The sequence below is a fragment of the Melospiza melodia genome, chromosome 9 (genome assembly GCF_035770615.1).
Source record: "Melospiza melodia melodia isolate bMelMel2 chromosome 9, bMelMel2.pri, whole genome shotgun sequence".
NCBI lineage: Eukaryota > Metazoa > Chordata > Aves > Passeriformes > Passerellidae > Melospiza > Melospiza melodia.
Genome location: NC_086202.1, coordinates 13,540,964 through 13,566,432, shown reverse-complemented (window position 1 = coordinate 13,566,432; position 25,469 = coordinate 13,540,964). Strand labels below are relative to the sequence as shown.

The 25,469-nt window shown below is 42.5% G+C and overlaps 1 protein-coding gene across 1 annotated transcript; it reads left to right on the top strand.

Moving 5' to 3' along the window:
- Nucleotides 1-3,400: 3,400 nt before the first annotated feature.
- On the top strand, nucleotides 3,401-25,356 carry OGA (O-GlcNAcase). Its single transcript, XM_063163347.1, has 16 exons — nucleotides 3,401-3,614; nucleotides 7,139-7,190; nucleotides 7,514-7,611; nucleotides 8,864-8,994; nucleotides 9,632-9,803; nucleotides 10,667-10,765; nucleotides 10,910-11,194; nucleotides 11,707-11,865; nucleotides 12,903-13,513; nucleotides 13,918-14,092; nucleotides 17,601-17,686; nucleotides 18,544-18,648; nucleotides 20,241-20,326; nucleotides 21,222-21,414; nucleotides 22,209-22,368; nucleotides 23,052-25,356. The coding sequence occupies exons 1-16, from the start codon at nucleotides 3,428-3,430 to the stop codon at nucleotides 23,186-23,188; spliced, it is 2,736 nt and encodes a 911-aa protein (XP_063019417.1). The 5' UTR covers nucleotides 3,401-3,427; the 3' UTR covers nucleotides 23,189-25,356.
- The last annotated feature ends 113 nt before the right edge of the window (nucleotides 25,357-25,469 follow it).

The following is a 25,469-nucleotide window of genomic DNA, read 5'->3' as shown; positions in this document are numbered from 1 at the left end:
ATCCCTGTCCCAGCCCTTGCAGATATCACATTTTTTAGGCTCGTTTGACACGTTATTTATCTCGCAGACATGATGTGTTTTTTAGGTTCATTCAACACACTGTTCATCTCACAGACCTGTTCCCAGGTTTGCTGTGGGGCTGAGCTCCCACTTGCCTTCTCCTAAGGGTGGGAGGGCCTTAGCCCTCCTCCTCTTGGCCCTGTTCTCCCTCCTCCCAGCTCTCTGGGGTACCCATTGTTCGCTGCCATGTGGAGCACCTGCCGCCTCCCCCCTCACGCTGTAGGTCGCATGGTGTGACCCCCTGCCCCGGGGCATGGTGACCCACAACCTGCTTGGCATCTCCAGTCTGTATATTTTGTATTATAACAATTATATGAGTTAAAAAAAAAAAAAAAAAAAAAAAAAAAACAAACGAAAGAAAAACCAACAAAAAACCAATAAAATCTAACCACAATCGCTATGCACACTACTGTTCTGTCTTTGCATCTGTCAGCTGCCTGGGATGGGAGGGCAGGAAAAACGAGGGGTCTCTGCAGAGGGCTGGTATCTTTTTTGGGGTGCTGTGCATGGGTGCTCTGGGAGGTTGCATGAGGGACAGGGTGCACACTGAGCTTAGCCATGCTGTCGGTGGTCCTGTAAATACAGATTTTTCTCTTGCTCAGAGGCTGGAGGTGTTAAGGCTAAAAAGCTCTTGCATCAAGTGTGTCACATTTCAGCAGCCAGGCTGCCAGGTGTGCTTTCAGCTTGCCACAGATGCTGCTGGGTGAACCCAAGCCTGGGACCAGGTGGCTCTTGTTAGGATGTGGCATTTAAGGCTGAGCTAACAGGAACGTGGTTTCCTGCCACCTTGAGGAGGTAGGTATGGATTGGGAAGAGGTTTTCTTATGGCAATTACTGGCTGTTGGAAAATCCACCATTGAAAACTGGGAAAAATTAAGTAAATAGTCATGTAAGTAAAAAAGTAGCAGAACAAGAGAGCAGTGGACCTGATGTGGGACAGCACAATGGCCCAGCATTCTATAGACTGTGGTCCAGGAACTGAAAGCTCAATGCAAAGAGCTGCCTGGAGACCAAACAGAGCCTTAAAAGGATGGGCTCTGGCTGTGGGGGGAATTGCCATTGTGGGAGTGGGTAAGCAGCAAGTCTGATCTTTCCAAAGCCTCTGACCCTCCAGGGACCCTTTTGGGCTGCTGGCCATCACCCAGGGCCGTGTATGGCAGTATGAATGGGCCTGAGCACGTTTTCCCCTCTAACCCACTTTCCCCGGTATATCCTATCCCCTGAGCTCTGCTGGTTGCTATTTCGGGCAATGACATCCAAGGGCTTGATGTGCCCTCTTGTGGCACAGGGATGCTGTGAGCCACTGATGGGACCCCTTGGGTCCTTGTCCCCAGGGGGAAAGGCAGGAAAGAGGCTGAGGTGATATCGGGAAAAACAGCGCTGTGGGGCTCAGCCTTCGAATGCTGCCGCAGCCTTTTCACACCAAGTGGGAAAAGATTTGTACAGGCAGTGTAGCTTTTGAAATGGGGGTGGGAGAGCTGGGAGTCAAAAATAATCTGTTTAGCTCTCCCCAACAGGGGCCCTCAGGAAGGGCCTGAGGGCAGGGAGGCCTGGATCCTTTAGGTGTGCCTTCAGCTTGCCATGAGAAGCTGCCGTGTGAGCCAGGGCTTGGATAACCTTTGTTAGTAGGAGGTGCCATTTAAGGGTGGACAGCCAAATCATTTGATTTATGATGAGAACAGAGAGAAGAGTTGATGGATCCTTGGAAAAGGGCAAGTTTTTCCCAGCTTTCAGAGGAAAAGCTACTAGTAGCTATGTGGTAAAACAGCTGAGCAACTGGATGAGGCAGCTGATGCAGCCTGGGGCAGTGATTCACTCCAGCACCCTGAACACTGCCTAGAAACACAAACATTTTGTAAAAGGATGAGATTGCAACACTAGAAGAACTATTACTGTAGGCTTATTTTGCCATGATCAGAGATATGAGCACCCCTTCACGGTCTTTTGTGACCCTGTGGTCACCACCAAGCTCTGGAGGTGTGTGAAAGCCCTGTGTGTTCTCCACCCAGATTCTGTGCATTTCTCCTCTCTAAGCCTTCTGTAAAGTCTGCTCGTGTGTCAATACAATTTAGCTAGTTGCTATTTAGGGCATCTGTACAATTTCTATTTTTGCTCCTTGAAAGCTTTGGCCCGCTGATGGTGGTAACTAGAGATGCCCCTTGGCCAAGGCTCATTGCCGGTGCCGGAAACGGAGCCGCCTTCGGTTTCTGTCATGCCCGAGCTGCTGTCAGTGGGAATGAGCGGAAACGTGGCTGAAACGTGAGGTGTCTGCCCTGATGTCTGCAGGCCTTCTCTAGCCCTTCCTCGCCAGCTGGGGTTTGCGGCAGCTCTTTATTAACTTGTTCCTTGCCGGCTGGCACCTGCTGCAGCCTCTTCAGTGCTGGGAAGGCCGACAGGATCGCCTTGCCGGAATTTCCCCACAGTCACAAGAGAGGCCACCTCAGCCCTCCGGTGCTCCCCTGCGGCTGCAGCAGGAGAGACACTGTGTGACCTCAGAGCCCTCCTGTGATCTACTGATACCGTCCCACCTTCAGCACTCCCGTGGCCTCTTCCAGGCACGGACACACCTCCAGGGGTGCCATCGCCCGTGCCGTGCCGTGAGAGTCGCAGCCATCCCCCCTCAGCCGCTCGCTGTCCCTGGCGGGCCCTACTGCGCTTGCGCGGCAGCGCGAGAAGTAGGGCACGTCTCACGGGAGCCCGCGCGCCCTCCGCTCCCGCGCAGGCGCACTCCCGCCGGGGCGCTGCGCCGCGAGGCGCAGGCGCAGGGCGGAGGTAAACACTTCCCTCCCCACCCTCCTTGCCCCCTCCGCGCCGCTTCCCTACACAAACCCCAGTGCGCATGCGTGCTATCCCACTGCCGCTTCCCCCTCGGTCCCTGCGGCCCCTTGCGCGTGCGCCGTGGGCGCGCGCTGCCGCCCCGCGCAAGCGCCCTGAGGCGGCCGCGTCCTCGCCCCTCCCGCTGCCGGCCCCGCCGAGCACGCGCAGTGCGCGCCCTCCCGCGCCCCGCGCCTGCGCAGACCGCGCGCGCCGCCCGCCCGCCTCATTCCCTGAGGAGCCTCCCGCGCCCCAGCCCGTTGTTCCCGCTCCACCGACGCCGTCCCGACCGCCCGCGTCCCTCGCTCCCTTCCCGCCGAGGCACACGCTTCCCCTGCCCCCGCGGCGGTCCCGCGGAGCGGGGCGGCTGCGGGCGGAGCGGCGCGGACCGGTTGGGGCCGGTTCCCCGCGCAGGCGCAGCGCCCCGTAAACAGGAAGCGGCGGCGGCGGCCCCGGAGCGGCGGAGACAAAGGGGCCGCGGAGCGGGGACGGCAGGGACCCGGCTCGGCTCGGCCCGGCCCAGCGAGCCGCGGCGCTGGCGGCGGGCGGCAGGATGGTGCAGAAGGAGGGGCAGGCGGCGCTGGAGGAGCCCCAAGGCAGTCCCAACCCGGCCGGGGTGCCCGGTGCCCCCTTAGAACCGCCGGGCGCCGCGGCAGGGCCGGTCCCGGGGGGCGAGGAGACCGACACCGAGACGGAGACCGCGCTGGGCTCCCGCCGCTTCCTCTGCGGAGTCGTCGAAGGTGAGAGCTTTCAGAGGGGGTCTCCCCTGGGAGACAGGGCGTACGGGGGGGTCGGTATCCGCGGGAGACGGGGGGGTGGGCTGGTCCCAGCTGGCTTCGCTTTGCCGTCTCCTCCCCCGCCCGGAGGAGCCCGCTCGGCGGGGAGGCGGCGTGCGGCTCTTGGCCGGGACTCCGCCAGGGTGGGGAGGAGCCGCGGCTCCCGGGCGGGGCTTCTGCCCCCGGGGCTGGTGGCGGAGCGGGGAGCGCCCTTTGATGGCAGCTGTGCGGCGGGGCGGGGGCAGGCCCGGCACCCAGCGCGCCCATGGTTCCTCCCGGAGGCTGAGGCCGTGCTGCGCCTCGCTTGCTCGTACGTGTCCAAAGGGGGAAGTGCGAGAGCAGAGCTACCGCGCGATTATCTCAGCTGTGCGTGCTCTTCCTGCGCTCCAGAGGCTCACGTTCAGTCCTGAGTAGGAAATAGGCGATTTCGTGGACTTTTGCTCAGTAACTGATATTAAATGCACCTTGTTCTCTAACATATTTTATGGTATCATTTTAGTTGTAGAATAATCCTCTGTCTTGTAGCATAGTTGCACCATTAAAATGTTTAAGTTATTCTTGAACTGCAGAATAAAGGGACTTTTTGTAGTTCTCAGTAATGCATTTCTGACAGGTCAGTTAAGGTAGGTGGTTGAAAGTCAGCAGGAAAAATGGTTTATTCCCAGCATAACGGTTGGTATTAAATTGTTTATTTCCTGTACCAATAATGATTTTCCAGTAGGAAAACAAAATTATTAGCAGATGGAATGGAGAAGGGAACAGGCAGTTAATCAAAGTCAGTATCTGCACTGCTTTGCAGACTGTTTTCTGTTTGTATCTTTTTAAAAAATCGTTCGGGTTCTGTAAATATGACCATGAGAGGTGAATTGGTAGTGCTTGAATACGATCAGTGTGGAGAAAAATGCCCTTCTTTTGCTAATGGACTTCATTCTGTGAAGGTAGATACCAAATGAAGGGCTTGGGAGACACATAACAGTGAAGAAAAACACAGATTGTAGCAACATGTTTTCTCATGTTCCTGCTGATACACCTGGAACGTCTCTTGTTCATCCGGGTTTCTGTTGGAACCACTGAGAATACCATAATAAATTTTCTTCTCATGTTAGTTACATCGTTGGTTGCCTCAGCATATATTTTGTTGCAGGTGTTCCTGAGTGTACTGTGCACAAAACAAAGCAAGAAAATGGCCTCTGCCTGAAGAAGGTGTCAAACACTGGTTAGGAGTTGCCAGTCTGACAATAATATGTGTATGGGAGAAAAGGAATGGGGGAGTGTTGAGAAAAAAGGCAAACACAAAACCACCACCAACAGAAAAACTTGTGGTGAAGGAGGTAAATGGTAGTGAGTGAAAACATTCGTCTCATTAGTGACTCAAGGACATTATAGAGTTAAGAGAAAAACAGGAATTAACTTCAGAAGTGTAGATAAATACTTAAATATAAAGTAGTGGTTAACACAGACTAAGGTGTGGTGAGGTGAGAGTGCTGAGATGGAGAGTTTGGATCTTGGTAGAGATGGCAGAGGGCAATTGGCCAAACACTGGATGTGCACTCTAAGAGTGTGAAGAGTGTGTGCCACTTCCCAAATTCACTGTTTTGCACAGCAATAAGGTCTAAGAGATTGCTGAATGCAAAGCTTTGGTGCACTGCCTCTAGGATGTCCTGACTTTTAGTGATGGAGAGTGTGGTAATGGGATGAGGTATTTTGGCTTAATCTCTTGACTTTGTATTAACCTGACACACAGTCCTGAGGGAGTAATACAAAACTAGGTCGATTTTTTTAGTTAGAGAGAAAGATCCAAGAATTGTGCTTGGCTGGTGACAGTAGTAACCTAAGAAATGTGACAGATGGAGAAGTATTGCTGCAGATTAGCCAGTTCTGTTCAGCCTTATTTAATTAGTTTTTGATAACTGATTTTCTTTTTTTTTTTTTTCTTTAATAGTAGGCTGTGCTCTGCTTTAGGCTTGTAGGTCTGAAACAGTAGTATTACAAATAAAGCAAAAGTGTCATGAAGTTATGAGGCATAGGGGAAATTCTTTAGGTTTCACAGGCTTTCACTTCTTTTGTGAGTTCCTGAGTTTCCTCAGTGCAGCATCAGTCAGAGTTTGGAAACTATAGTGAAAATAAGAAATTCCTTCTGGGTGAGGTAAACTGGGAGGTTTTCAGGCCTCCCAGCTCTCTGTTGTTGTTCCCTATTGCACTGGGCAGTTTTGAGGAGGAGTAGCTGCTCAGTTTTGCCACGTTGTGGTGCCAGGCAGTTTGAGCTCACTCTTAGAATAATTCTTAAACTTGAGCCTCTTGTTTTAAGCTACTTAAAAGAGCATTGTACACTTAGCATGTAACTGAAATATAATATATAGAAAATGTCTTCAGTTGTACCAGTTTGGAGTTTTTGAAGGTAGAGTGGTGATTGTGTCCTCAATAAGAGTGAATGTTTACAGATTTACGAGGGTGAATAGCTTTGGAAATGAAGATACAGTTTACCTTTTGAGCTGGTGTGCTATGGGGACGTGTGAGCTTTGTGTGTTAGTAGTGTTGTTCATCACTGTGCTGTTTGAAAGGAAGAGCTTATTAAATTTCATGTTATTTTAGTCTCTGGTCTTTGCAGGGGCTGCCAGCTGAAGCTTTGTTTTGAAGTGCCCACTTGTGGTTGAACTGTTTGCACATAGGTCTAAGTGAGTTGACTTGACTATGAGGGCTTTGAGAGTGCTTTAAACAAGTATTGTTTCTAGAATGGAGGGATTAGATTTAAAGCCAGAAGCAGTTGCAATATCCATGGAATTGTATGACTTTCAATACACTCTACAATCACTTGGGTAGATGCTTTTATATATGATTATTCACAGACATAGTATTAGCTTGTAAAATGTGGAAATGATAAAGTAGAATATCACTTTGCAACTTAATTTTGACAAAGATCCTATTAAACAGAAAAGAAATAAAATCCTAAGCATTTTGTTGACTCACTTGCACGTTTTTTTTAATTACACATCAACTTCTGCAATATGTGTTTATGTATTTTGCTTATATAAATCCTAGTCTGTACCACCAGTTAAGCATTTTTGAGCTGGTAAATATTTTCAAGTGTTTTCAGTGTTCACCCCTAAAGTCAAATCTATTTTGTAGGTGTTTGGTGTGGTAGTTTAGTTAGGTTATAACTGTTCAGTCTGCTGCTGTAAAAATGCTGACTTGACTTGTCAAGGGCATATGCTCAGGAGCACAGTTTGCATTCTGAAAATTAATTGCTTCAGTGGCCAAAATTATAAGACCTTAGATCATAAGAGATAAAACAAGTTATAATTGCATTTAAAATTTAGATCACTTTAGGTTATAACACTTTCCTCATGCTAACTATTTTTCTTTCCCTTTCTGCTTTGGGAAGCTTTTTGACAAATGTAGCAAAAGAGGAAAAAAATGGTGAGTTGTAATACAAAGTTTCATGAAGCAGGCATAATCTAACTGGATAATTCTAATCTTGTTGCCCATAGGATTTTATGGAAGACCTTGGGTGATGGAGCAGAGGAAAGAACTTTTTAGAAGGCAAGTCATGTTTCCTCTTACTGCAGCACATTCCATCGGAATGTAATCATAAACTTCCACTTAAGTCTGGAAAGAATTGTTCTAACCTAGAGCAACTTGCTGCCTAATATCTGTATTCTTGGGATTTGTATTCACCTTTTTATCTTGCATATACCAAATTTGTCCAATATAATTTGTGCTTAAAGTTATTGTGACTTAATAAAATAACACAATGTTCAGTGAAGAAATAGAAAAAGCAGTTTGAGTAAAAGAATAACATGAAGTAAAATACAGAATTCCTGAATTTGTAGGCTATTGGAAGGCTTTTTTTCCTGTGTTTTTAGGCTTCAGAAGTGGGGACTGAATACCTACCTGTATGCTCCAAAGGATGACTACAAGCACAGGATGTTTTGGCGAGAAATGTACTCTGTGGAGGAAGCAGGTAATTGCCTTTATTTCTCCTCTGTGCTTTCTAGAAGCAGATTTTTGAATGAATTGGTTATTGCTATGTATACTTGTGTGTGTTTAATCACAGTAGCCATTCCCAAAGGTGACTGAAAGCCTCTTTTTAATACCCTGCAGGTGTGTTTATGGGAGCTTTGGAACAAGCATGGATTTACTTCTTTTAGCTATAACTGCAGATGATTTCTGAAACTGCTTTTAAGGCTTTGTCTTACAGGATTTATTTTTTGTCACAGGAAAGGTTGCTTAGACTTATTCATCTGGCTCTTGAATGTCTTTTGAACATTTTTCGTAGTAGAAATTATTTGCTTTAGGAAAGGAAAAAAAGATTGATGAGCAAACAGCATGTCCTTTTATGTGATTCATTAAGTCCTTGTCTCTATGAAAAGAGTACCTGTTAGAAAAACAGCTCTTGACCAATTAGTCAGAACATAAAAGATCTATTCATGCTAGTGTGAGTTGTTTTACCCACCTATGTCATTTATGGGATTTATGATGTTTTATTAGACTGAAGGGATTATAGTTTTCCTTGGGTGAGGGGAAAAATTAGACTCTCTTGAAATTAAATAATTCTTCTTGGATGCCTCTTTGGATCAATGCAGAAAAATACAGGATACTGCAAGGTAATATCTAATAACAGCAGAGATTGTTGAATATGCTAAAAATATTTATTCATTCTATTCATATTATGAAAAACATTTATTCATTCTATGAAAGCTTCAATTGGAAGTTTGTTTCTTAAAGAAACTACTTCTGCACACGAAGTAGTAACATGGGGACGCTACACCACACTTTTTCATGTGCCCAAGCTTCAGCCATATGAGTGGTGTGTGAACCTCTGTCACATGGAGTGATATTACTGCAATCAATTGTTAGTATGTGTGGGAAAAGTGAGTAATAATTCTGGAACTGTTGATGTATGTACTGTGGAAACAGACTATAGCCATATTTGTCTCACAGCATTGAGATAAAGAAAACTTTTAAAATATTTATAAAAATTTTATCATGGAAAATGAGAATACAAGGACAGTTGTTGTATTCCTTTTGGCATAATTGCTGAAAAATCTTCCAAATAATTTGGTGTTCTTTGCTATGTTAGTTTCAAGAAATTCCAGCAATTCTTTTTTCTAATTATGATTGAAGAGGTATCTGCACTTTATAAAACACTTTAGATTATGCCTGAGAAATTTTTTTCATTGAGTCCTTCTGAAATATTTTAATTTGATTTCCAGAGCAGCTAATGACTCTAATATCAGCTGCACGAGAACATGAAATAGAATTCATCTATGCAATCTCACCTGGACTTGACATCACTTTCTCCAATCCTAAAGAGGTGTCCACATTGAAGCGTAAGCTGGACCAGGTAAGGACGACACAAGCTTAGCACACTTCCAGTGCTGCTTCATTTGGAAGCTCCAGTTCCTTGCTCACTCTTGCAGCTTTTCACCAGCTCCTTGAACCTTTTCAGCACTGGTGTTAGTTTGGGTGTCTCTGAATGATTCCAGTGGATGTGTTCAAGTTGCATTGCAAAAATAGCCAGTGCTAACTTTGATTTTTAAAGAAGTTCTCCTGTTGTATTGGATGCTGAAGGCTATTTTTGTCTTCAGAGTATTTCGGAATCTTGAAGCCAAGATGCATTGCTAAAGGAAGAACTCTAGCCCACAGTAAATGCCTTTGCAGACCTGACATGCACATCTTCTTTGTTCTCCTGACTCCTCTCCTTTGTCCAAGAGCTGTTACAGAATTAGCTTTTTTCCCAGCTGTCCATCCTGTGAGATCAGCTTTGGGTGGTTAAAACTGGAACAGATTGCATGTCTTTAAAGATCTAATCTTTGAGAGCAGCAGAGCTATGGGTCAGAGGCAGGCATTCATTGTGAATAGAGCTATATCCCTGTTCCTGTAGCTGTCTCTAAGGTTAGATCTAAAAGTCCTACTGTTTGATTAAAAGAAACAATAATAATTTAACAAATTAAACATTTTACTCTTGTCTCTTGTATTAGGTTTCTCAGTTTGGCTGCAGGTCTTTTGCACTGCTGTTTGATGATATTGATCACAACATGTGCGCAGCAGACAAAGAAGTTTTCAGTTCTTTTGCTCATGCTCAAGTCTCAATCACAAATGAGATATATCAATATCTAGGAGAACCAGACACATTCCTTTTCTGTCCTACAGGTAAAACAAGCAGAATATTTTCATTGAGCCTTAAAGGAGGGGGACTGTTACCTTACTGTTTGAAAACCTGGTTTAACATTTAATAACTGCCTTAAAGAGTATTTTGGGGTTGATTGAAGAAATTGATTTACAAAGAAAAGTTTGATTATTCAGATGTATGCAAAGATTTTTCCAAATTTATAAATCTCTGAAAGGTTCAATGCCAAGCAAATAAGCAGCTTGATAGAACAGTTCAGGAAGTTTGAACTGAGAATTAGGCTAATGGAAAATTTATTTTTTCCTAACTTGAACTGAAATCTTTGCTTCTTGAATTAGCAGGTTGTTAGTTTCTAAGATTTTTTAAAGTAGAGGTAGTCTGTGCTTATGGCTGTCACTGGTTCCTATTTTTAATAAGAGTGCTCACTTCACTAGTCACCGAGTTGCTTTTTTTATCAAAAATTATTTTTAGTTTATCCTCTTACACTGTGGTTCTGTTGCAGACCTTAACTTTAGAGACATATGTTTCAGTGTGACAGTTTTTAGATATTTGCACTTGGTAATGAGTGTTGGGGTTTTCTCATTCTCTTGGATACTATCTGCTGTAACAGGCCTTGTACTTAAGGACTTGATTAATTTTTTCCTAGTTTTGACATTGGAGCAATTTAAAATAATTCACTACCATTTGTTTCTGATATTTATGCAGAATATCATTCATAATGTCCTTTTTATTTATACTTTAGACTTTTGGGCCTTACTGGAATAATTTTATAAATGTTTTTCATTTCCAAGGGTGGTATTCTCTCAATGTGTTTGTGGGACAATTGGGTATGTTGTCACACATGTGCATCCTTCTAATGACAGTGACATTCTCTTTTCCTGTGCAGAGTACTGTGGAACTTTCTGTTACCCAAATGTTGCCCAGTCTCCGTATTTACGGACTGTAGGAGAAAAACTGCTCCCTGGAATTGAAGTGTTATGGACAGGTAAAGATCGATAGCTTATTTCTTTTATTTTGCTGGTGTTAAGTATTTTCTCATAAGTATTTTGTAAAATAAACTGTCCAGCTACTTGGGGGTTGAATCTTGGAGTATATGCAAAGCCCTCTGACCATCCTCTTTCCTGCTTAGGTCCGAAAGTTGTATCCAAAGACATTCCTGTAGAATCCATTGAAGAAGTTTCTAAGATCATCAGGAGAGCCCCAGTTATCTGGGATAACATTCATGCTAATGATTATGATCAGAAGAGGCTTTTTCTTGGGCCTTACAAGGGTCGGTCAACTGAGCTCATCCCTCGACTCAAGGGTGTTCTGACCAATCCAAACTGTGAATTTGAAGCCAATTATGTTGCCATTCACACGCTTGCAACCTGGTACAAGTCTAACATGAATGGAGTGAGAAAAGATGTGGTGATGAGTAAGTATGTGTAACTGTTTGCTGGATCTGTGCTTAACCATATAAATCATACCAATTCTCTGTGGTTTTAATGATTTTCTCTCTTCCTCACCAACTTTTTCTTCTTATGATCACCTACCCTTTTCTCTTCCATGAGTAAATGGCAGTTGCCTGAAAGATAATGATCTTGCTTTACTGACTTCCTGGGGCACATCTGTAGCACATGGTATCAAAGAATTTCTTCGTCTGGAGAGCTTATGTAATTAATGCTCTTGGAAAGCAAGTTTAATGCCCAAGTTTGAAATGTGTCCATGGATATGATTTCATTGGAATAGAAGCAGTTCACATCAGAAGATACCCTGAATGTCAGTGTCTGGTTTCTGTGTTGACATTGGTGGTGACCATAATTTTAATTTTTTTTCTAATTAGAATCTAGTAACTTGTCCTTTTTGTCAAGTGAGCCCCTGAGTTACTGAATGCCTTGTTATTTTAAATTAAACTAACATGATAACTTCTAAAATTTGTCTCTGTAGCTGATACTGAAGACAGCACGGTTTCAATCCAGATTAAATTGGAAAATGAGGGGAGTGATGAAGATATTGAAACAGATGTTCTCTACAGCCCACAAATGGCCCTGAAGTTGGCCTTAACAGAATGGTTACAGGAGTTTGGAGTACCTCAGCAATACAGCAGTGAGTATGATTTGGTATCATTCTGAGGCTGGTAGAAAAATTGTGTTAGATGTTCAGTATTTGTGTTTATATTAAAGATATTTTACAGATCCTGGCAATTCATGCACTTCTGCTGGAAATATTTTCTGCCTTAGTAACTGGGGAATCTTAATTAAAAAGTAAGAATGCTTGATGTTCTGCAGTGTGCTTGTAATGCTCTGCATGATCAACAGAAGCAATCTTGATATATCATCTTTTGGCATTTCTGATAGAAGGCTGGAAAGGGTCCTGATCTTGCTAGTCCCAGTTCTTACTAGGCTTCAGTGGAACCTGAGAGAATAGGAAGTACAGTTGGGATTTTTTTTTTTTTTTTTTTTTTTTTTAGTTGAGGTTGGATTGTTGTAAAAACTGGTCCTGGTCCTGAAGATTCCCTGTTCTTCCAGTTGTTTTAAGATAGTTTTACTTTCCTAAGTTTGTCTGCATAAATCAGCTGAGTTCCTTCTGGCACCGTATGCCTTTTTTTTGTACAGCGGGAGCTTGGGATATATCTTGAGTCTAATGACCTTGGTCAGGGAGGGTGAGTTAGAGCATGTTATCCAAGATTGTATCTGGTAAGGTTTTGAATGTCTCAATTTTTCCCCAGGTTAAAGACAGTTTTGAATTTGAAATATTTAAACATCAGCTTATCATATTAAGCTTTTATTATGAGCTGTCCTTTATATTCAAATACAACTTTACCAAGTCATTTGATGCGGAGGCAAAAATAGTTACTTGGAGAGCTTTTTATTCTGATGGCATAGTTAAAAATAAATGTTAAATAATTTTCCTAACTTTTTCTTCATCCTATCTTTGCTTACCAGTTATGTGAAAAGGAAACTTGCAAAGCTCAAAGTCAATAGTTAGAGTTACATTGACAGAAGTGAACAGGCAAAGTACCAAAAGGAAGCTGTGCTGATGGGATGCTGTGGTAACAAAATCATCCATCACTTGCAGGAGTTGCTGATTTGAATGTTAGTTGGCAGGTACTGAAAACTAAACTTGTTTCTTTTTATTCTCAGGTAGGCAAGTGGCCCACAGTGGTGCTAAAACCTCTGTAGGGGATGTAGGGCCACTGGTGGCACCATCCTCTTTAAATGCAGCAACAGTGGTTACCACGGTGTACCAGGAGCCCATCATGAGCCAGGGTGCAGCGCTGAGCAGTGACTCACCAGCCTTGGCCAAGGAGGAGGAGAAGAAGCAATCTGATGAGGAACCAATGGACATGGTGGTGGAAAAACAAGATGATGCAGACAAGAATGCAAACCAGATACTGACAGATATTGCTGAAGCCAAGATGGCAGAGGAGCTGAAGCCAATGGATACAGATAAGGAGAGTATAGTTGAGTCAAAGTCTCCAGAGATGTCTATGCAGGAGGACTCTGGTAGTGACATTGCACCTATGCAGACTGATGAGCAAATTAACAAAGAACATTTTGTGCCTGGGCCGAATGAAAAGCCTCTTTACGCAGTAGAACCAGTGACTTTAGAGGACTTACAGCTTCTTGCTGACTTGTTTTACCTTCCTTATGAACATGGACCCAAAGGTGCACAGATGCTGAGGGAATTCCAGTGGCTTAGAGCAAACAGCAGTGTTGTCAGCGTGAATTGCAAAGGAAAGGATGCTGAAAAAGTGAGTGCAAATCTTGTTTCTCTCCTTTTATGCCAAAATTCCAAGCAATTTTATCTAGTGTTTTGTTTGTTTCCAAGCAATTTTATTTAGTGTTCTACTTAGTAGGACCTGAAGGGTAGTGTATAATGAAGCACAGGTCACAGTAATTTTCACTCCTCCAGTGGAATCTACCATTTTAAGCCCTGTAGTGCCAAGCAGCTGTGAAGGCAGCCTAGTATCTGCATTTGACCAGTGTTCTCTGTACTGGCCTCACTTCTAACAGCCATAGAGACTATCTGTGAGTCATTTGTGGTGTGATAGCCCTCCTGGTAAAAAGAAGTAGTGAATTGTGTAGTCTTTCTCCATATTTAGAGAACCACTCCTCCCTAGGAGCCTGTGTTTGATCTTGTGGATCTTTCTCATAGATAGAAGAATGGCGTAACCGAGCAGCCAAGTTTGAAGAGATGTGCAGCTTGGTGATGGGCATGTTCACTCGCCTCTCCAATTGTGCCAACAGGACAATCCTTTATGACATGTACTCCTACGTCTGGGATATCAAGAGTATTATGTCAATGGTGAAATCTTTTGTGCAGTGGTTAGGTAGGTGCATTGGGAGCCATTATAATCCCAGATAGATTATTTTTTATGTGTGTTTTTAATTAGCCCACGGGGAAAACTGAAGCATTAGGTGAATGTGTTTTCTTGGACAGAGGGTCTAGTTGGACCCTGTTTTAAAGGTTTTCCTGTCTTGCTATTTGAAGCAACGCTTGCAGTGAGTTTGCTTTGCTATTAAAAGTGAAGTCTGCTGGATGCTTAAGATTGGAGACCTTGATTTTCTTCTTGGGCTAATGAAACTTGAATCTCATCTGACACGTAAGTGTTGACTTTAACTTACTCTTGACTGAATGCACACTGGACTATGCCATGTAACTCCTTGGGTGCCCCGATCTTTGATTGGAAATGACACTACGAAATGTGATCACCTCAGCCATCTGCTGTTTGCTCTGTCTTGATAACATTATTGCTGTCTTCAACAGACCTTTCAATGGGCCTGGCCTTGAGGAAGGTGATCCTCCCAGCCCCTGTGCGCATGCGAGCTTTAGCATAAGGCTATTCTGGTGCAAAATCATTTCCTTTAAACACTTCCCAAATTGCTGATTTTTTAATTTTTTTTTTTAATCTATATTTTAGTTTTTGGTAATGGATGGAAATTGTGGAGCTCTCTGGACAGATTTTGTCTGAGACTTAAAATAATCTTGAAACAGTTGTTTTGTTTGTTTTTTTTTTAATGTGTGGCACTTTGTTTTGTTTTGTTGCTTTTTTTCCTGAAAGATTTTTGAGAGATCCTAAGTTGGCAAATAGCACCAGCATGGCCTGAGTAATTCTAGTCACCTCATTTCACTTTCAGGTTTCAATCCAACTGTAAGGAATATGCTGTGGAGTTGCTTGATATACACAGCAGACAGCAAAGCTGATGGTTTCAAGTCACACTTTCTGTAGCTGTCACAAACCTCACAGTGGCTAACCATTACACAACCTTGGTCTAATCCTAGTGTTTGGATTGTCTTTAAATTATATTCTTAAATACTGACAGATTTAAACAAGGACAGAGAAGACCTATTAAATTGTCAACTTGTTATATGTCCAACAGATTCCTGAGTTTTGTTCTTATTAAATATCTGATCTCTAAACTCATAGTTGATAAAGAAGAGAGCTTTTAAGATTGCCTTCTGCAAAGCACAGAGAAGAAAACCAGGTGGGGGAGGAAAACTCAGCAGCATTGTAGTATGTTACCATTTCTTGAACAACTTCATGCTGTTTTTAAAGCCTTAGTTTGTGCATTTTTAAGTGTGACACATCTCCTCCAACTTTACTGTCCTTGCTGTATGTTGACATTTAGCTAGACAAAATGCTCTCTTCTTGGTAACTTAATCTGCTTACAACTCTAGGCCAAAGCTCTACAAAGGGAACAGTGGTTTTTGTACTCTTTGAAAACCTCAAGGGCCCAATGCAGACTGCATTTCAGAATTATCAGACTGTACTAAATTCAGCTGAAATTGTTTTCAGTGTCCCTGTAAAGTTAGGTTCAAGTCTAAGTGCATAAAATATTTGGAGTGGTTCACAGCAGAAGCCAACTCAGTAAACACCAACTCTGTTAACTTTGGCACTGTTCTGTTCCAGTACCCACACTGGTATTAGATAGTTGAAAAATTAAAGGTTTTTCACATGTACAGTTTAATAATCTTATCCTAACAGTGCTTCTGTGAGAGGGGCCATTTTTGTCTTCAGCTTGTGTTTTATCACTGGTGTAAATACAGAGTAAAGGTCCTTGATAAAATACCTCATTATATAAAGTCAAGTACATTACAAATCCAAACAAGTTAGTTTTCACAGTGGTGTGCTCAATGGTCCACTGGATGTTCACTTTTTTCACCTCTCCTCCCAAGTCCAGCTAGCATTCAGTCCCTTAAATTAGTGTGGCTGTACAGTACTATGGATTACTAATGACTTCTATTGTCTTCTTCCCCATTGTGTACAGATGGGAGAATCCTCAGCACAAGTTTCTGCTGCTATGGGATGGACAGCGCCAGATGTTCACAGCGCGTCGTCATTAATTAATTAAAATGGAAAGGTTTTGTCTGTGAGGCAGCTCAGATAGATTAGATGTACGGCAGGCATGAACTGAAGTCACATTTGCGCAGCGACTGAGGCATTAACTATGATTTTCATTTATACAGCTCTTCATTCACACAGCTCTTTACTGTAATTATTGGAAGTGCTAGTTAAGTTGTAGTCTCAAAGGACAGACAGATACTGTCTTCCAAGTTTTTGACTAAATCTCTTTGGGAGGAATCTCTTCTTATGTGAGAATTCTAAAATGTGGGAGTGAACCAAATTTGAGTTCTGGTGTTTGGATTGTTTCTGAAATTTACCATACTTAGGATAATTTATATTGAACCTATATTCCTAAACTCGCCTAAATGTCAAACTTGGCACACTTTGGGACTCTCTGACTAGCACAACATACTTGTCTGTACTGATCTGAGACTGTTACTTGAACAGGAGGTAGATTGCTGTCCACAAAAGGAAAAGAGAATTTGCGCTGCTCCTCTTGTCAGAAAACTAGGCGGATAGATGAGATCTCCACTCCAGCCACCACTTGGCTTTTTTGTCTCTCCAGAGCTGTCATTTATCTTACTTGGTGAAGGCTGCACTGCCTTGCTGGCAGAACAGTGTTAAAAATCAAACAACCAATGGAATCTTCTTTTCTAAAGCAAGTGCAAGCTAAAGCTAAGCTCTGCAGTGGACATGCTGCTGCTGGTTGAGCAGCAGGGTCCCTGGTGCATCCAGTATGCTTGTGGAAATTAAAATCAGTATACAAAATGCAAAGCTAGTAGTGGCCACCAAGGTGTATTAGTTAAATTATAAGTTAATTCCAGTTAATACTACTTAGCTCTTTAATGTGCTGACAGTATTGTGAAGGTGTGGCCTGGATTATGTAAATCTGTGTAGTCTCTTGCAAGCATGCTGTTTCATACAGCTGTCGTGGCTGCCTGATCTGTTCCAGACTGTTTACATATATTGCTAGTCCTAGTTTTCTGACAAGATTAGAAACAATCAGTACTAAAATGTGACTTCAGAAAGGTCCTTTTTTTTTTCAGGGGCTGTGATAATGGCATTTGTTTGATCTAAAATTTATGGTAGTATCTATTGAGCCATGTAGCTTCGATGATGTCAGATTTTCATAGATTAAATGAATGTTTCTAACACAAATACCCCCAAAAAAAAAGTGTACAAAATGGGTGGGAAGTCTACGTAGTTCTGCAGGGCACCATTCTTGTGCCTTCTGGTCTAGAATGAGGTGTGTAGCTGAATTGTCTCACCTGTCTGTTACAGGCAATCAAAAATTTGAAATACCCCACTTAGTGCATAAGCACAAAAGCTTTATAAATGATACATTATTACAGCCCCTCCCCCTCCCCAAGCCCTGGATTCTAGCTCAGTTAGAGAGCTTTTTCCACAAGTGTATGTTAGCTTTTTGGACATGTAAGACACCCAGGAAATCCCCCTTCTCGTAACATTCTCCGCTTGGATCTGATCTCAACAGGGTGTCGTAGTCAATCTTCAGCACAGTTCTTAAGTGGAGACCAAGAACCCTGGGCCTTTAGAGGTGGTCTAGCAGGAGAGTTCCAGGTATCAATATGACTTCACAACTGAATGACATTTTCTTTGTTTTATGAGAAACCTTTTGTTGCACATCAGAGGTCTGGAAGGATTGGTCTGCCGAAGGCTTTCTGGTCCAAAGCCCATTAGCCTTACAGCTTGGTTTAAAATAATTTTCCTCCCCTTTCTACAGTAATTTCTCAAGGAGATGCTGCCTGTCCCACGCGCATGCGAAGCGCAGCGGCTTTAGTTGTACATTTCACATTGTTTCTTTGCAGGTCGCACAGCATTTTTACCTGCGCCCGCAATTGCACAATGCGCGCATGCTTGTCTGCCAATGGGAATTCCATGAGCAAAAGGGATCGTCCTCCAAATTTTGGTTCCTCTGGAAATGATGCTGTACTGTGCTTTACTGCGAGGAATTCGATTGGCCAGTATTCCTAGCTCGCTGTTTGTACCATGTGCACATTTGTTCATGGATTTTTCAGGCGCTGTACTTTTCCCCCCTCACAGGTGCTCTGCGCGCAGCAAATTGAATCAGCGCATTGCTTTTGGGATAAAGCGTCTCCTCTGGCCAGTTAACCCTCTTCAGACCAAACCTTTCCTCCTGACATTCTGTGTTCTTAGACAGTGTAGATATGATTGGTAAAAAGTTTTTAAAGCAGTTAAGATTAACAGACTCTTAATGTGCTGTTTCAATTGCATATTTTAGAACACCAATTGGATATTTTCTATTCAAATAAGGTCTTTGCATTTGTAAAGCATACCAACCCCACCTTCTTTTGGGGTAGCAAGTAGCAAATGTTATTTTGGGAGTCTGCAGTGCACACCCAAGAGTGATGGGGTTTGTTGTTCATACAGTTATATTAAATATTTTGTTTTCACAGCGTTTGCTGCCTATTGATGGGGCAAATGACCTCTTTTTTCAACCACCTCCATTAACACCCACTTCCAAAGTGTACACCATACGACCCTACTTCCCTAAAGATGAGGTAACTGCTTTTGACATTGTCACTTTTGCTGTTAGTGATGCACTTTCTTTCATGGCAACAGTGATTATTGCTGAGTCCCCTTTTCCCTAATGAAGCAGATGTCCTGATGTCTTGCACAAAGTACAAATGCTAGCTCACAGAACTGAGGTTAAATGATATGCCTCTGGTTCAGCAATATGCTGTGCAGCACTTCGTGTACACCCACAGCTTGATTCCCAGCCTCCCACCCCCTCACCCTTTTAAATCTGTGAGTGCCTTCCTTATTTATGAAAGACAAGTTAAATTTGTCCAGCTGGTAGAAGAATTCTTGCAGCAGGGAAACATCCAGTGAATTAAGCTTAGAGGGTGGGTGTGTATGCCTGTTTGAGTCAGTGGTTATTGTGGTACCTGCTGGTATTTGCAGAGCTGTATAGGCAGAACATTGACACTGCATCTCAAAATGGAGCTGAAAAGTGGGATCATGGTTCAGCCATTCATACTGTTATAGTTACAGTTGGAAGCTTTTTGGTCTGATTTCGAAAGAATGTTGTCAGATCTGCTTTGGAGTGTTTGATACTTTAAAATCGGGAAAATTCCATTAGTCATTTTTGATGAGTGCTTTTTACCTTTTCTGTTTTCTGAATGGATCTGTAGTGTAGTTTCTTTCCTATTAGCTTGGTACACAGAATACTTGAAAGTGAAGTATCAGCCAATACTTAATTAACTCTTTATGGATGCAGTTTAAACAATGTAGGGGTTAATGCAGCTTGAGATCTTGTGTTGGTAGGTAGACTGAGATGAAACAGGAATTTCTAGGTTGAGTTTGCAGGATTTCAAACAAGTCTTAACTTTGAAGCCAGTCAGACATACGAGGCTGACACATGAAGTCTCCTTTTCCTGCCAGTTCTGGGCCAGCTCTATCCTGTGTTGATCTCACAAACAGTAAAGCAGCCTTTTCCAAACCTTTGTGCAGGACTCCACCTAAGCATGTTCTTTGGTAGAAAATGGAATTGATATTTCTAAACCACCTTAGCAAGTAGAGGTGTAGCTAAGCATGCAGTCATAAAGAGTATTTTTTCTGAGGAGTTACCCTTTAACTAAAAGAAGAAGGTCTCAAATGCAAAGCATTTTTGTTTAAAAAAAAGGTGAAGTTTCTTATTTAAGATGTGACTAATTCAAATTTGCTCTTTTAAAGAGTTTCAGGTGAAAGCCTTTTAACATGCAGGATGTATGTGTCCTTTGCAGAGGTTGAGTTGAGTTGCCTTAGTGGAGCAGCAGAGGTTTTGTGAAGGGACTTTGTAGCAATGGTGGTGGTCTTCACTGAGTGTTTAGGTATCTGACCCTCAGAATTAATCTGGTGCTGTTACAAGAGCAGGAGGTTGCCCTCTAGCCTTTCCTTCCCAGCCATCCAATTTAACTGCCATGTTTTTGAAGGCAACTTTGAGTTGCTTTCAGGGAGGAGGTGGAGGGAATGCCAGCCTTTGGCATAGATGGATGCTTTTGATCTCTGGTGACTGGGTGCCTGTCAGTACTAGGTTATAGTGCAGCTGTTAATGACATACTCTCTTTTGAATGTGACTGCTAAGTTGAAATAATCTCTTTTCTCCTCTTAGGCATCTGTATATAAGATCTGCAGAGAAATGTATGCTGATGGAGCTGATCAACCCTTCCATAGTTTACCAGATTTAATTGGAGACAAGTATGTATTAGCAGCAAGTGTCCTGCAGAGGTGGTTCTGAAGGATGAAGTCCTGATAGTGTATTTAATTTGAATTTTTAGAATTGTGTGTGGGAAGAATACAAAGAGCATTTAGAGTAGATAAAATAATTTACTCTCAGGAAATTGGGGTCTTGGTTTCTTAAAGAGGCTGTTGACACTTATGTCTCAGTTCATGTGCTGGTTGCCTGTAGTGAGCGGTTAGAAAATAAATTTAGATGAAGCCTCTGTATTCTGAAAGGTGTGCATCACAGTGTCTTATTTCAGATTTTGTGAAAGTATATCATGAGACTGTCCATAGTCTGTAGTTATCCTCTGCTTTTTTTATGACCTACTGTAGTTCTTAAAATAGAATTGATGGGTTTTGAGGTGCAGTCTCCCAGCCAAGTGCCTCAAGTTTTTCTGAAGTACATGTACAAACTTTTTTAAAGGATAAGTGATGAAAAAAATGGGACATTGAAAATGAGCTACGTTGAGTGGATTTATTTTTTTTTTGTCGTCTTGGATGTTTAATTTAGACAGAATTTTATAGACAGTCTGCTCTGGGTGGCAGAAAGGCACTTAAGAAAGGATGTGTAACTGGTATCAAGCAATACCCAAAGGCAATTATGAAAGCAAGGAAATAATGGCAGCAGAGCAACTAAGCAAAAGCTGAAGAGTAGTGTGTATGGAATCAAACAGTGGAATCCTGAGGTGCAGATGTTGCTCATAGCTAAGTTTTGACAGCTGATCAGTCAGTTAGTGCTTTGTTGGAACTAATTCCATGACTGGAGGACTCAGCTTCTTTGGTTGACTCTGGAGTCTCCTCTGTGGAACCTGAAGGGCATACTTGGTCAAACACACCTTCTTTTGACTAAATTTGCACCTTTTTTCTGCAGGTTAGTTGGAGGTCTGCTCACCCTCAGCCTGGATTACTGCTTTGTCTTAGAAGATGAGGATGGCATATGTGGCTATGCTTTGGGAACAGTTGATGTAACTCCTTTCATTAAGAAATGCAAAATGTCTTGGATCCCTTTCATGCAAGAAAAATACACTAAACCAAATAGTGACAAGGAGCTGTCTGAAGCAGAGGTTGGTATAAGCTGTGAGATCAGAACTATATGCTGAAGTCTTTGCAAAGTGGGTCTTTGTTTTTTTGAGCTCACATGGAATTCAGTTTTTTCACCTTTCTGAAGACTTTGAGCATGTATTAAAGCAGCTGATGTATCAGAAGGAGACAGTAGAATTATTCATTGGCAGTCAGATACAGCTATGTGCTGTAATACACCCATGAGGTGTACTTGAGTAGTAATCCATGCAGTAAATGTAAAGCACCTTCATTTGGAGAAAATTACATTTTGAAAGTAAAGTATTGCTCCTGCTCTTTTCTGCTGCAGAATGTAGTGTTAGTTTCCCCATGCTGCAGGTAGAGCACTGAAAATCTTACCAGTTTAAGTAGGGAAAACAAATTCAAGAGCACTTGGTTTTGGTGTGAAAATCTGAGCTGTTTGTGGAGTGTGACAGCTGTAAATGGTGCAAGGCAGCCTAAAACTGCCCATTTAAAAGGCAAAGAAATAAGTATCTGTGTGCAAAGTGCTGGTTCTGTGTTGGCTTGTGTTTTCTTTCACTTGAAGTATGGGTCACTGAGAAGGAGCTTTGCATGCCTCCTTTGATGGTCTGAGAAGCTTTTCTAGCCAGTGTTTTTGTCTAGACAGTACAGACTGCAGTTCAGCAGGTGAGGAACTAAGTAGCCATCAGGAGGTGTAGCTGAAAAGCCTGCTGGTTTTGGGGTACACTCCATGAGCAAAGCAGTCTCCCCTGTTAAAGATGAATGAAAATTAAAAGCTGGATAATTATTAAATACCTGTTTCTAATATTCTTTTCAGAAAATAATGCTAAGCTTCCATGAAGAACAAGAAGTATTGCCAGAATCGTTCCTTGCTAACTTCCCATCTTTGATAAAGATTGATATCCACAAAAAAGTGACAGATCCAAGTGTGGCCAAGAGTATGATGGCCTGCCTGCTCTCTTCTCTAAAGGCTAATGGTAAATTTCTTGCACTTAGAATTCCTTGTTTCCTAATTACATGTCATTTCTAGAGTGCAAGGCAAACTTAGGAAGATTTGAGTAAATAATTGCAAAAGCTTTTGAACAGCTAACTTCTGTTCCTGCCTTGAAAGAGGGAGCTTTTCATTTTAGGCATTATCCTGCAAATTAGAAGATAGGCAGGACTGAGGGAGCAATTTGGCACTGAGAGCACACATCTTTACATCTTGAACAATGCACAAAAGTCTATATTTTTCCTGCTGGCATTGGTAATGATGCTTTTTTTAAAGTTTGGCTGTGTGCACTGGTGGGTAATTACCAAACCTTCAATATGGGAAGTGCTTGGCTGCCTGCCCTGACTGTGCACCTCACACTCACACTACCTTTATGCCACTTGGTGCCTTCCTGCAATGCTGCTTTTGGAGCCAACATCAGATATTTTTATGTGCAGTGAAAGGTGTGCAGAGGGTTTGTTCAGACTGATGGATGCATGCAGTGTGTAGTCCCCTTAGGGGATGGTCAGCTGTGCTGCCATAAATCTGAACTCTTGGCCACTATGCTCCATGTGGAATTGGATCACTGATTTACCTCATAAAATTGGTGGGAACTCTAGTAATATTTGATGTCTGTGCTTTTTATGATAACTCTTACCCTACAGTATTTTGTTTCTTTTCTTTCTTCAGGCTCCCGTGGGGCTTTTTGTGAAGTGAGACCAGATGATAAAAGAATCTTGGAATTTTACAGCAAGCTGGGTTGTTTTGAAATCGCTAAAATGGAAGGATTTCCAAAGGATGTTGTTATCCTTGGAAGAAGCCTTTGAAGTGCTTGACAGTGAACTGTTCCAGTACTGTAGACCCTTAACAGCTGGGCAGGTAGTGGTGGGGATCTTCATATGGTCTAACTGCACAAAGCCAGCAATAAGCCAGCTTGGTAAATGGGGCTATGCGAAAATCACCCATCACACGTTCAGACTGTCATTTGTTGGAAGGGGGTAATGCTGCTGAAAACATTGTTAAACAAAGAGAAACCCTGTCCTCTCCTGGTCCTGTGTGAAGTGCCAAGGAATCTTGCATGGGCTATAGCTTCTCAGAGGAATCCCTCTCAGTCGGTGCTGTGGTTGATGACAGTTCTCTGTGTTCAACTGTCAACAGAAAATTGGTCTCTGGCAGAATGCCTATAAAGATGCAGGTTTTGTTCTCTGTCATAGAGCAGGATGTGCAATTGCAAGTTGCAGAAATGGGAGGGGTTGCTTGTGTCAATCAGCATTTTTAAAGATAAGTAGTTACAGTTCTATTTTTTACTACCTTTATGCTTGTTGATAAAGCAATGACCCGTTGTCACTTCTAATGACCATTGGTTCAAGCTTTTTGTTTTGTTAGGGACAAATGTGCAGTGGTCTGTGGCAGAAGTCACTCAATGACAAACTTGTAAATCTCAGTGTATATAAACCTAGGTGTATGCTGACTAACTTTTTGTTTACTGGTTTTTGTAACTTTTTCTTTTGAAAAGTGAAATGGTATAGGTCCAAGACGGCACTTTTGAAAAACCTAAAACCACAATCGAGAACAAGTCTGTCCTCAGCACTGACCTTTCTTACTGTGCCTCATATCCAGGGCTAGGTACTGACCATCTTAGGAGAGGGGAGCAGATCCCAATGACCCTTCCTTCAGATTGCAGTTTGTCACTGCTCGAGGGTATCATTCTCCTGGGACTGAAACAGCAATTCACAGGATGCTTTGCTGAACCCGTTAATTTTGGTAACGTTCACATGGGATTATGGATGAAAGATGGTGAGAGGGAGAGAGAGCTGGCCCACAGCTGGGATTTGTCCTTGGAAGAGTCACCATGTTTCAAAGCCTGTTCGTACTAGTTTGATTAAATCAGGGTCTTCAAGTCCTGCACATTTGTATCAAATAACTTTTCTATGAGAAATGCCACAATAAGCACATTTTTACACATTATTTAAATGGTTATCTACTTTTAAATGTTCCAAGAGTTTAATGTTTTTACCCAGGATGGACATGCTTGGTGATGGGCTGGAACTGGTGTCATATGGGACCTGGTATTCAGGTAGTTGGATCATTTAATGGAAATGGTATTTTGCAATAGTCCCAGTGTCCCAGACAGGTGATTGGACAGTGGTATGCACTTTGCAGTACTTTGTTTCTTCCACCTGCTGCCATAAGCTGTCTATATTTTACGTTTTAATTTTCCTGGGGTTTTTTCAGTGGTGCACAAAGGAAGCTTGGTTGCTCTTACAAGCCTCCAGCTGCATAGAAGTTGATTTGCAACCTGTAATGAATGGCATTAAGATTGCAGTAATGCTGTCTGCAACCTGTAAGGAGATGCTGTGTTTGGCCTTCTGGTGCAGTCATGTGCAAGATGTTTCTTTTTTTTTTTTTTTTTTTTTTTTTTCTGCAGAATGTGAATGATTTTTAATGCGGTAGCGATGTATTTAAGTTGAAACAAGTTCATTTCATTTTTAGAGAGGTATGGGGTTGTGCTGTGGGATTTCATTAAGTCCAAGCTGAATGCCACTAGTTTTTATACAGCTTTGAGTGCATGTTGAGTAGCTGATAACCTTGATTTACCAGGTGGGAGAGTTTTGTTTCTTCATGGATACCAGACTCGACTTACTTCATCTGGATGCATAACATTACAGCATAGGATGCTTGTGGCCTTATTTCTTGGCTTTTAAGGAGTTGCCACATTTTCTCTTCCTATGAATTTGTTATTATTATAGAAGTTAATTGTCTAAGCCTATGGAATGTCAGGCCAATACCATCATTCTAGGATTGTAACGTGATATGTTGACATATCTTTCATGGTTATGAATTTTCATTAAGGTTGGAATGCCACTTTCATTAATCTGTTTTAGATCAACAGTATCTGTAGCAGAAAAAGACCTGTAAAACTGTATTTGAAGACCATGCGAGAAATAGAATAAAAACTGAGAAGTGAATGTAAATAAATGTGTATTTTGTGTATGAGCTGGTCCAGAACCAGAAGTGGTTCAGCTATGTACATTACATCACACTGTAAGTGTTTAATGCCCTTGGGATCAGCTGTCAGAGGCTTGTGTCTGGTTTTGGTGTTGGCAG